At 45.1% G+C, this 13,006-nt stretch overlaps 1 protein-coding gene across 1 annotated transcript in view; it reads left to right on the top strand.

Annotated features, from left to right (window-relative positions):
• The first annotated feature begins 1,036 nt into the window (after nucleotides 1-1,036).
• Nucleotides 1,037-13,006, top strand: part of LOC111812662 (60S ribosomal protein L39-like) — a 34,519-nt gene continuing 22,549 nt past the window's right edge. Inside the window, exon 1 of the mRNA XM_023701406.1 lies at nucleotides 1,037-1,091. Within this exon, the coding sequence (XP_023557174.1) occupies nucleotides 1,037-1,091 (55 nt within the window). The remainder of the gene's footprint in view (nucleotides 1,092-13,006) is intronic.

Here is a 13,006-nt window from a genome sequence, read left to right as displayed (position 1 = left end):
CAGGCCCTCTCAGCATGTCGCGCACGCATGCACGCGCACCCATACGCACGGACACTGCACGCCCTAGCACAGCTTCGAGCCCTGCTTCCCACTTCCGACTTTGGTCTTTGTCTCCATTTGCAACTCCTCCAGCTACGATCTTTGTACAGAAGGAGAAGGAAAAGGCCTGAAACTTCGGAGGAACCACTGTCTTCTCCAGTACCGGGTTAGGTGCTTGGGGAGGGAAGCGGCCTCAGAGAAGTCTCCAGGTCCCTGGGACAAGGAGGAGAAAAAAGCGCAGAGAAGGAAGGCCTGGGAGCGGAGAGAGCCCTGTGTGCCTGGGCAGGGAGGTAACTGTGAGCGGGTGTCCTAACAGACACATGTGTCAGCCATGTGAAGGCTCTGGGCTGGAGACTGGGGGCCCAGAGGAGGCAAATGAGCGCCTTGTTTGGAGTGGGTGGGGACGGGCTTGGGGAGCCCGCTGAAACAGGACTTTTTATTTTTAAAGAGCGTTAGATTGATGTCTCTGCTAGCTAAGTATAACTGAGCAGCCAGCTTCCTTCCAGCCAGGCCGGGCCCCCAAGTGAGCTCCAGGACCTTGTGTTTAAAGAGAAGGAAAAAAGAGGGAGAGAGAGCCCTGAATCCACAGATTGAAAGGTCACACAGGCAGCCCTCCGGGTGGCTGGCAGGGAGACAGATGAGCTGGTTTAAACGCTCTGCAGTCCCCTGGCCTCACACTCAGGGAAGAAAACTTGAGGACTGCGGGACAGCAGGAAGGGATGGACCTGGCCTAGGAAGGGACAGGTGAGACCCACGCTTGAGCTCGGAGCTGAGTCTCTTGGGGGAGGGGGTGCTGAGCATGCAAGTGTGTCATTGCAGAGCAGTGCCACAACTGATGCCACCCAAGCTGAGGGCAGTGAGCACTCAGGAGCCATTCTATATCCTGGAGGACCTGGAAGACGTCAAGTCTTTCTTCTAAAAGGAAGAAAGATTTGAGCTGGATCTTAAAGGACAGAGAGACAGAGAGAAAACAAGAAGCTGAGACACAGTGGGCAGGATGCCCTTGCGGGACCTCAAGTCCCCAGATTGGACAGGGGTACAAGAATGTGAAAGTGAGGGGTAGGAAGGAGCTTGGAGCCCCAGCTCTCACATCTCTGCCAAAAGCATGTCCTTGAGTTTGTCGGTGAAAGAGAGCCACGCCAGCACTGAGGAGAATACTGTGTCCGCACCTCAGGTAGATGCGAGGAAGGTTCACTGGGCAATCGGTGTACTTGAAAGTTTGCTTTAGGAGAGGTCGGAAGGGAGTCTGAGTTAGGGAAGGTGAGGTGAGCTGCCGTAGCAAGCCCACTTCTCAGTAACATCACAGAGCAGAAGTTGATTTCTTACTTACCTAAAGCTAATGTGACACAGGGATGAGGGAAGGCTCTGCTTCTGGATAGTTCTAGTGAGTTAGAAGGGTGTGGTCTTGGGGGTTGTCCTGGATTTAACAGCTGCCTATCACAAAAGATCCCACAGGAGGTTTTACTAAGCCAAGAGTTGCATAGGCCAGGACTCAGTCCCATAGCCCCACCCACATTTGAGGGGGGCACGGTGTGCTTACTATAATTTAGAATTTGAGTGTCCCTCAGGGCCTGTGTATTGCAAGCTGGGTCCTTCATGCATAGTGCTCCTGGGAGAATAGAACCTTTCAGAATTGGGCCACGCTGGAGGAAGTAGGTCACTGGGGGTAATTGGCCCTTGAAGAAGATGCTGGGACTGTATGTATTGCTTTCCCACTATAAGGACAAAATATCCAGTGCTCCCAAATTAAAGGAGGAGAGATTACCTCACTGCTTCAGAGGGTTCAGTCAAGGGTTGGCTGGCTCCAAGGCAGAAAGAATACGCTAGAACCATCTGGCAGGATGGTATAGGGAGGAAAGCTGTTCCAACCAAGTCAGCCAAAAAGTAAAGAGAAGGGAGGAGCCAGGGACAAGCATACACCGTCCAGGTCTTGCCACCACTGACCCCCCTCTTCCAGCAAGGCCCTACTTCTGACAGCACATTCTGCTCTGAACTCACCCAGAGATGGGTGTAGTTAATCCTCTGATGAGAAGAGCATCCCCATGATTCAATTCCAAAAGCCCCACCTCTGAACACAGGAGGCATTTAGGGACCATTTTACATCTGAAGCATAACAGGGACCCTGCCCCACCCCCTCTGCTTCCCAGTCAGCATGACGGAGCAGCCTTGCTCCATCAAATAGTCCTGCCATGGCTGACTGCCTTGCTATGGGACCAGCAGCAGAGGGCCAAACAGCCAGGTGCTGAAACTTTTGGGGCCAGAGAAACCATGAGCCAAAACAGCTCTTTCCTTGTTATAAGTTGATCATTTGTGTATTTTATTACAGTCACAGACAGCTATCAGGGGTTATCGCTGCCACAGGACCAGCAGAGGGCCAGGGTTCTGAAGGAGTACATCAGCCACAGAAATGAACAGCCAGATTGAGTGACTCTCTGTGAATAAAATTAGAAGGCTGATAAGACAGAGAAAGGCACTGACTTGAAGGTAAAGAGAGAAAACAGGACAGTGCCCCAGAGTCTTGGAGGAAGATGGAGACCGAGAAAGGCCCTTCCATTTGGCCTCCCCACGGCCTTGGGGAAGGTGGCAGAGCCAGCTTTCATGGCTTTGGAAGTGGCTAGTAATGATTCCCCTAGTATTTTCTGTAAGCCCATCCCTGAATTATGTATGACTGACCTGCTCAACATGCCCCTCAACAGAATGCTATCCAGGCACTTTCAGGATAATGCCGAAATAGGTCCTCAACCCTGAGCAGGCACCTTCATCTTTCTGAGCCCCAGTTTCCTCATCTATTAAGTGGGCAGACTGGTAGCTGATTTTCAAGCATCTGCTTAGCGCAAAGCCATTATGAGGTAGTTCATACAACAAGCATTTATTGTACACCTACTGGCAGCCAGGAACCTTTTCAGGTGTTGGGTATTCAAAGAAACCAAAACTCCTGGTCCAAAAAACTTCTGCTCTGATAGGCCCAACAGGAACAGAACAGATTCTCAAAATACAATGTTGTAGACGCAAGGATGTAGCCTTCCTAGAGAAGGGAGACCTAGCACCCACTCTTGGTGGAGGTGAGCAGCTGACTGTTAATGAAGAAGAGTTCCCAAAGGGTGGGTTGGAGTATTCACGATTAGGAAACTATGGGGAAGAAAGAAGTAGCACTGAGTAGCAAGGAGCTGTGCTCTGTGTGTGCGCTGGGGCGAGCACTTGCAATGGGCAGGCAAGGTGGGACTCACGCAGTGCATCTCTGACCACAAAATTGAAATGGGGAGAAAGGATGAGAAACAGGATCTTGAGCTTTGGGACCTTTTCTATTGTGTTGATAGACTTTACACTGTAGGCAGTGAATGATTCTTCAAAAACTTTAAGCAGGATACTGATAATGGTTACATTTGCATTCTACTGAGCTCATCCTGGTTGCTATTTGGAAGAGAGATTTGAGAAGAGGAGGGAGGCTATGAAGCCCAAAGCACCATTCAGATAAAAGATAATAAAGATGTGCAGAAAGCTGGGGTAATAATAATGACTAGACTCACACCTACTATGTACTGCATGTGTACCTACTATGTGTTGCATGTGTACTACATGTCAGCCCTGTGCTAAGGGGTCAAATTTCACACATTTGTTCACTGCTGGTGCGTGAGAGAACAGTTGAAATTTTTATATTAGTCTTGTTTCCTGCAACCCTGCTGTAATCACTTATGAGTTCCAGGAATTTTTATTGACTCGATGTTCTGTGCAGACAATCGTGTCATCTGCAAAAAAAAAAAAAAAAAAAAGACTGCAGAGAACTGATGTAATTTCTTCCTTAAATATTTGGTAGGGCTGGTGGGATGGCTCAGTGGTCTGGAGCACCTACTTGGAGCAGGCTTGGCAGAGCACAGGGACCACGGTTCGGTCCCCCAGCACCACATGGCAGCCAGCCCCGCCCCCTGGTGGGCTGAGCTGGCCCTCCACACACACACACACATAAATAAATAAAATTAAAAATATATATATTTGGTAGAATTTACTAAAAAATAAAATAGACATCTGGGCCTGGTTCCTTCTCTTTGGAAAGGTTATTAATTATTGGTTCAATTTATTGAGTAGTTATAGGCCTATTCGGTTTATCTGTTTCTTATGTGAGTTCTGCCTGACTGTGTTTTTTTCAAGAATTCAATTACTTTCATTCCACAAATCTTGAAAGTTGTTTTTCATTTTCATTTAGTTCAAAATATCATTTAATTTCTCTTGAGATTTCTTCTTTGACACATGTCTTACTTACAAGCATGAGGCTTCATCTCCAAGTATTTGGAAATTTTCCAGCTATCTTTCTGCTATTGATTTCTATTTAATTCCATTGTCAACTGAGAGGAGCATTGTATGATTTATGTTCTTTTGCCGTCCAATATTTCTGTTATTAAAAATGAAATTGCAACAAAGATTCATGCATAAATCTTTACTGCTTTTAGATTATTCCCACAGGCAAAGGTTTCCAGATAAAATACAGGATGAGGATGCCCTGCTACATTTGAATTTCAAATGAACAATGGATAAATTTTTAGTATAAGAATATTCAAAATATTGCATGAAATAGACTTATTATTATTATTATTATTTTGTATTTTAGGGAAGGGTCTACAGAATATTCAGGCTCTCACTACTAGATCGGACTCATAGTAATTATCTTGTTTACAGCCTCCCAAGTGCTGGGATTAGGGGCACGTGCCACCACGCCCAATCTCAATTGCTGTATCAGCACATCCCTGGCGCGGGGCTGGCAAGGCAAGTTCAGGAATCAAACCCCCCAGCCCCTGCACCTGCTTGAGGGCATAGACTTATTCTTTAAAATGTATTCATTATATAAATGCAATTCAAATTTAAGTATCTTTTATTTTTATTTCCTAAGCCTAGCAATCTCACAGGGACAGTTTAAATCCAGGAGATGATTAAAATAAATGAACATTTTTGGGTTCTGGGTGCTTATGGCCAAAGAGCTGTGCAGTAAATTAGTGCCAGTTTTCTCTCCCTAACAGTGAATGAGAATGTGTTTTCCCACAGAACTGGCAGCTTTGAATCATACCACTTAAACAAATCTTTGCTTCTTTGATGATATTTTGGAAATGATCATTCATAAAGCTTTGATTATCAGTGAAGCTGACTTTTTTTCCACGAGAGTTTTGCATTTCCCCCATGAGTGCTATACTAGATTGCTAACTCACAGTCAACTTGTTACACCCAGCTGAACTGAACCAGTGTGGTGCTGAGTGTGAGGGCCCAGCTGAGGATTGTTGCCAGCAGCATAAGAGGCAGAACTGGAGAAGCTGTTAAGAGGCTGTTAGGGAAGCTGTTTGGAGAAACTATTAGAAGCTGGTAGTTCTCTTGGGCTGTTCTGCTGTAGGACCTTGGCATGCTGGCTTTCCTGGTGCACTTGGCTGTTCTTGGAGGAGGAGGAGGAAGAGGAGGAAGAAGAAGAAGAAGAGGAGGGAGGAGCTCAGGACCTCCTTGTCACTGAAGATGGCTGAGGTTCACTTTGAGGAAGCCCTGATCCTCACCTTGAGCATCACCTCCTGGATCCAAAGGGAAAGATGGTGCACTGCTCAGCCTCATGGAGAAGTTGTCCCATTGGCTTTCCTGATGGGAACTCAGCTTTCCTCATCACTGGAGGAGCTCGGGACCTCACTGTTGTTGAGGACAGCTGTGGTACTTTTCGGGGGAGCTCTGGTGCTTACCTTGAGCGTTGCTTCCTGGCTCCAGTGCAGATACCTCAGCCTGCTAGCACAGGTCCTTCATCCTGCTGGCACAAACTTTCTAGCTTCCACCACTGACCTTGGGTCTTTCTAGCACAGGTCTGTGAAACAGGCCTCATGAGACATTGTCGTGGGCTCTAGGCCTCCAGGTGGACTTGTGGGAGGCACTGCTATGAGCTCTAGGTCTTCAGCTAGACTCATGCAGGACATTAGTGTGGGATCCAGGCCCTCAGCTGGAGTCTTTGGTCTTTAGTGTGGGGACAGATTTCCTGTACTCTTTTGTATATGGTTTTTTTTGGTGACTACTATATATAATCTTATAAAATATGTGACCTGTATTGTTCACTTTGCAAAACCCTGAACTATGATACCTCCTAAGTCTCAGACAAGAGGAAAAATCTATTTTCCTTAAAAGCAACCTCATTTATGTCACTTAACCCCTCTAGACCTTGCCTAATTAACTATAAAGTGAGGCTATTTTGTAATTCACTCATGTGAATCCCAAAGATATTTATTGAGTACCTTACACACATAGGTCAGGTTCATATGTAAGACTTCCTCTAGTATTAAAATTCTAAATAAGGAATTTTGTCTTCAGATAATAGAGAAAATTGCTTGAAACTGCTTCACCATTGTTTCATCTGTTGGTTTTTACTCATATATTTTATATTAATATATTCTAATAAAGTTTAATTTTATTCATATCCTTTCCAGGAGTTTTACCACCTGATGCTTTATTGAGTTGGGAAAATATTTCAAAATGATTATTATGTAATAAAACCATACAGTAAAAGTGGTAACTGATGTCATTGTTTATCTCTGCTTTTAAAGAAAATGTCTCTAATGTTGTGCCATTAAAATAACTTGGAGGGGGGCTGGAGAGATGGCTCAGTGGTCTAAAGCACCTCCTTGAAACAAGCTTGGCAAAGCACAGGGACCGTGGTTCGATCCCCAGCACCACATGCCAGCCAGACCCGCCCCCTGGTGGGCTGAGCTGGCCACACACACACACAATAAATAAATGTAATAAATAAAAAAAATAATAATAAAGAAAGAATTTAATTTAAAATAACTTGGAGGGCCAGAGAGATAGCTCAACGGTCTAAAGTGCCTGCTTAGACAAGCTTAGGCAAGCACAGGGACCATGGTTTGATCCCTGGCACCACATGCCACGTTAGCCCCACCCCCAGGGCAGGCTGAGCCGACCACAAAAATAAAAATAATAACTTTGGGGGCCGGGGAGATGGCTCAGTGGAATAAGCGTTTCCCTGGCAAGCACAAGGGCCTGAATTCAATCCCTGGTTCCGAAAAAAATAATGATAATGATAATAACTGTGAGCTGGGCATGGTGACCCTTGCTTATAGTCCTAATACACAGAAGGCTGACACAGGATGACTATCACAAGTCTGAGGCCAGCCTGGGCTACAGAGTCAGTTCAAAGCCAGCCTGAACTACATAGTTAGAGAAGCTGTCTCAAAAAACAAAACAACAACAACAAAAAAACCAAATGAACAACAACAACAAAAACATGGTCTTTTAAGTCAGAAAGTATTTTCATGTTAAGTTAGAAATTACCTTTTCTTATTTTTCTAAGAGTTAAACATCTCAAAAATGTTTGATTAGTCTTACTGGATATATTTTTCAGTCTAGTCAGGTTATTGTATCATTTTTTCTTTCAGAGTGTTCAACTTTGAAGAACAAGCACTACTGACTTACTGTCATTGTAGTGAATAAGGACACTGAGCCGCAAAGAGGGTAGATAACTCACCCCAGGGGAGGGAAGCAGGATAACTTGTTTGCTCTCTCCGTGTGTGTCTGTGTGTGTCTACGTGTGTGTGTGTGTGTGTGCGCACGTGCACGCGCAGGCTCACACTTTGGCCATTACTGAGCTTTAGCTCCCTCATTTAAAAATGAGGGCCGGAGAGATAGCTCAGTAGAATAAGCGCTTGCCTCTCTAATTCGCTTTACTCCCTTCAGCCCTTCTCCTTGTTTACAAAGTCTTTGCTTCCTCTTTTCCTTCTATTCTCTTCTTCCCCCTTCCTCCCTTTCTCCCTCCCTCTCCCTTATCCCCCTTCCCATCTGAAGACTTTCTGTCTACTCCCCACTGCGTGTCACCCATTTTGCCCTGTATTCACTCTTTCGATTTCTCACCTAGGACCCAGAATGCAGTATTTATCTGAACGTGTGTGTGGTGGGCGACTGAGCTGTTTCCAAGATCCAGCTATTTCAAATCATGCTGCTGCAAACAGGAGCATGCGTAGGTTGCTGTGGCGTGATGCTCTTAACTCTTTTGGGAAGATACCAAGAAAGGAACTGGCTGGGTCAAAAGAAACCTCTGGTTTTAGTTATTTGTAGAATTTCCATACTCATCTCCATATTGGTTGCTCCAGTTTACACTCCCAGTGACGGTGGCGAAGGGTTCCTTTTCCCCCACAGCCTCACGCGCCAGCATTCTTTACTGGTTGATTTCTTTTTTTTCTTTTTCAGTTTCCAAGCCATTTTATTCAGAATTTTGTTGTTTGTTTCCTGAATCAATAAATACTATGCAAAACAATGTAAAAATGGCTATCTCCCCTGCTTAAATGTCTTTTTTTTTTTTTTTTTTTGGTGGAACTGGGAATTGAACTCAGGCCTTTGAGCTCGCCAGGGAAGTGCTTATTCTACTGAGCCATCTCCCCAGCTCTATATTTTAGATATTAGTCTCTCGTCTGAGGAATAGCTGGTAAAATTTTTCCCCATTCCACATTCTGTGGGTTGTCTCTTTACTCTACTGGTAGTTTCTTTTATATATATTATTTTGACATATACTTATGTATACACTATGTGCATATATAATAAATAGCTGCATATTTTATAATATTATAAATCACAAAAAAATTGTTTGTCTTACTATTTTCCCATAATGCATTTTATTATATGTATGGATTCACCCTTTCTTGGGTATATTCAGCATTCTATGGAACATCTGCACATGGGCATCTGGGTTTTTTTTGGAGGGGTGGTTTGGCGGAACTGGGGATTGAACTCAGATTCTTGCATTTGTCAGTCAAGCGCTTATCCTACTGAGCCATCTCCCCGGCCCCGTTTTGTTTTTAAGAGAAGAGGGTCTCATGATGCTGTCCAGATTATCCCCAAACTCTTGGGCTCCAGATATCCTCCTGCCTCAGCTTCCCAGTAGGCGCACACATTTCTGTCCGTCAGAAGAGATCAAATAATATGTTCAAATTTGAATAAACAGCTGGGGAGATAGCTCAGCAGCTTAAGTGCCTGCCTGTCAAGTGCAAGGTCCTGAGTTCAACCTGCAGTACTGAAAAAAAAAATTGAATAAACAATTTAAAATGCCTTCTAAGGTTTGAAAGAGACTTTTTAAATGAGTGGGGTAAAGCTTAATAATGGCAAAAGTGTGCACGCGCATGTGTATGCGCACACACACACACACACACACACACACACACACACACACGGGCGCTTGTGGAGAGGGAGAAACAAGGTATTGGGCTTTTCCTGCTAGCTGGGGTAAATTACCTAGTAGCTTCTCTGGGACTCTACTTTCTCATCACTAGAATGACAGGTTGTGCTGGATGGTCACCAAGCCCCTTCCTGCGCTGATGTTTAGTGACAGCAACGACCCTGAGGGGAATATCAGGTTGTGAGAGAAGCGGGTCCGCGTGTCAGTGAGCTGGCAGCTGTTAGTAGAAAACTGGCAGAGGACAGTGTGCAACAAAATCAAGCCTGGCCTCAGTCATAGCACTGGAGCCTGGAGGCTCTGGTGACTTCTAGGAGGGATCAGAGGAAGAGGACATCAGACGGAAGCCCTGGAGAAGGGGTCCTCTGAGACAAAGTTAAAGAAATGGAAGTCCTGGGGCAAGAGAAGGACACATTAGGATGGGTCAAGCTCTGCGCTCCTAGCACTTAAGTCACTGCTTTGTAGAGATCGTGGCAGGCTTTTTTCTTTGTGACAGGAACATAGACCTACTCAAGCTGGCTCTTAGGAATTCACAGCTAGGACACAAGTGTGTGTGGAACTCGTGGGAAGAGATGAGATGTGGGAACAGACAGCTCTTGCTGGGGGTTTCTCTCTCTCTCTCTCTCTCTCTCTCTCTCTCTCTCTCTCTCTCTGTTCTCTCTCTCCATCTCTCTCTGTCTCTCTGTCTGTCACTCTCTGCCTGTCTCTCTGTCTCTGTCTCTCTCTCCCTCTCTCGGTCTCTGTCTCTGTCTCTCTCTCTGTCTCTGTCTCTCTGCCTCTCTGTCTCTCTCTCTGTCTCTGTCTCTCTGCCTCTCTGTCTCTCTCTGTCTCTGTCTCTGCCTCTCTGTCTCTGTCTCTATCTCTCTGCCTCTCTGTCTCTGTCTCTGTCTCTGCCTCTCTGTCTCTATCTCTCTGCCTCTCTGTCTCTGTCTCTGTCTCTCTGCCTCTTTGTCTCTGTCTCTGTCTCTCTCTGTCTCTGTCTCTGTCTCTCTGTCTCTCTGTCTCTGTCTCTGTCTCTCTGCCTCTCTGTCTCTGTCTCTCTCTGTCTCTGTCTCTCTGAGTCTCTGTCTCTCTCTGTCTCTGTCTCTCTGCCTCTCTGTCTCTGTCTCTCTCTGTCTCTGTCTCTGTCTCTCTGTCTCTGTCTCTGTCTCTGTCTCTCTCTGCACCTCTGCTCCATTCTACACTCTCCACTTCTTCCTTCTACCTTCCACTTCTGTGTGGAAACTTTCAAATGGACATTGCACATGGTCAGTCTCCACGTGGACGTGGAGGCCCCCACTCTACACCCTCCATGACTTTTCCACTACAGCAGCAATGGCCAACTGACCCAGTCTTTCCGTTTTCAATCCTAGATTCTCCTGAGAGGACTGATTTACTCAGCCTGTCTTTCTCTGCCCAGTCACACCAATCCCTAGCCATCGTTTGCCCTCATTTGTCACCAGGGTTCGCAGGTGTTCTGGTTCACTCGCAGGTGGAGAAGGAGGCAGACATGTGCCACAGACCCTGGCTGTGTGCTTATCAAATGGGCTAATGTCTGGGGGAGTTAATTTGATGAAAAAACATAACAAAATTTCATAACAATAATGAGAGAATGATAACAAGTTAATGCACTGTGTGTCATCTTCAAAGTAGTTAGTACAAACAAGGACAAAAAGATCTCTCACAAAGAAGAAAGAAACAGACTTTAGCACAGAACTTTCTTTTCAATGAACAAAGAGAAACTAGTAGCAAAATAAACCAAATTAGCATATGCACTGAAATGAGACAGGTACTCTGAGGAGCCATCCAAACCTGTCCTCATGTCCTATTTGTCTAGCTTCCACTCTGCTCCTCGTGCATACATTTACTAGGGATTTCTCATATAAGAGAAACCAACGTGTGAATGCCTCAAGTCTGTCCTTCATGGCAGAGTGGTACTCAATTGCTTATAAATACATTTTCTTCAGGTTCTGCCAAGTAAATACATACATACATACATTGTTTATTCATTCATCAGTTGACAGACATTATGCTGTTTCCAAAATCTAGCTGTTCTACCCTCTGTTGCCATAAACACAGGTACACGTGTATCCCTGTAATATGATGATTTCACCCTTTGGGGAAGATACCTAGAAGTACAATAGCTGGGTCACATGGAATTTCTAGTCTTACTTTTTTGAAGAATCTCCACAGTGATTTCCATAGTGGTTATGGGACTGACGTCTATTTCCCCAACCTTATATGCGAACAAAATCAGCCTGCCCCTGAGCTCTAATGGGAGTAAGTTGTAGTAGCATGAATGAGAACTCTCTGAAAGCAAGAGACTCCTCTCACCTTGAAGTAGGCTGCTGAGGCTGCCTCAGGCAGTGGCCTGCGGTGCGGCTTCTGTGAGCTTTCTCTAGGCCTCCTGGTGGAAGAACAGAGTCACTCCCGTCCTTCAGGCCTAATTTCTCCATCAGAAACGTCTGACCTCTGCTGATGGGAGGTCTTCTGCTTGAGAACTTTGAAGACAGCAGTTCTGATTAAGCATGCAGAATTGTGGTAGGTGTACCAGAAGATAACCCAAGGACCCTTGGACCTTTCTGGGTTGGGGTGTCTGCTTTCACCCATGAGAACCAGCTTAGAGCCCAGTGCCTTCAGATGGCTGTCCTCCCGTTTTTTGATACTGCATGTGACTTCCCAGCATCCTGCTCAGAATCCCCATCACCTTCCAGGACAAAGAAAACGAGACATTAGTGAGCAACTGGGCGGGGGAATTGTTGATGGGTCATTGTTGTCGTCATCGCTGTTGTTTGATTTGATTTGGTTTGGTTTTTCCCTTGCACAGAATTTAATCACACCGCCAGCTTCAAATATAGTCAGCAAACTCGATGACCTCAAAGGCAGGGGGCCTTGAGAACATGAAGTTCAAATTAGAGTAAAGCTTCCTCTCCTCAAAACACAGCTACTCCAACATCTCACTATCTAAAATCAGACCAGAATCTGGGGATGAGCCAAGAAATATCTAAACAGCCAAAATTATCTCCATGGGCTCGTACTGATATATTTAAAGCAGCACAGAATTCAAATCAACTGTGTTTCCCAGGGGGCTGGATGGCCTATTACCCTGTAAGCAGGGTTGGAAGACTCCTACAGGAGCAGGACAGGTTAGGTTCCTCCCTCACTCATAATTTGCTTGATTTTTGTTCATAGGGAATTATAGCTAGTTTGCATATCTGGTTTCTCAACCCAGAACAGACTAAAAGAAACAAATTAGACTAAAAGAAGGGGCCGGGGAGGTGGCTCAGTAGAATAAGTGTTTGCCTGGCAAGCACAAGGGCCTGAGTTTAATCCCCGGTTCTCAAAAAAAAAAAAAAAAAAGATAGATTAATATGGTAAAACACAATTTTCTCTGACAACAGGGAAAAATAACTACTGGAAACAAGAAAAGAGATTAGAAAATGATAAAAAGTAGAACCCAGGAAACCCAAAAGCACCATAATACGAATATCTCAAAGTTTTGGCACTACTGGAATAGCAGCAAAATAACTGAAGCTTATAGAAAGGACCTTCAGCAACACAAAAAAGGTTAAGTGAAGGTCATTGTATTGAAGCTGGGTGTGGCAGCAGACTTCTGTAGTCCCAGCCACCTAGGAAGCTGATCAGGGGGAATTCTGCCTACAAGTTTAAGGCCAGCCTGGACAATACACCAAGACCCTGCCTCAGAGAGGAGAGGGAAAGGAAGGAGCAGAACGGAGAGGAGAAATCAGTCACTATATTCTATTTTAAAAACTGCTATGTGACTTAAAAAAAAAAAAA

Source organism: Octodon degus, unplaced genomic scaffold, assembly GCF_000260255.1.
Source record: "Octodon degus isolate 3935 unplaced genomic scaffold, OctDeg1.0 scaffold00007, whole genome shotgun sequence".
NCBI classification, from domain to species: Eukaryota; Metazoa; Chordata; class Mammalia; order Rodentia; family Octodontidae; genus Octodon; species Octodon degus.
This window is presented reverse-complemented; position numbering and strand designations above follow the sequence as displayed.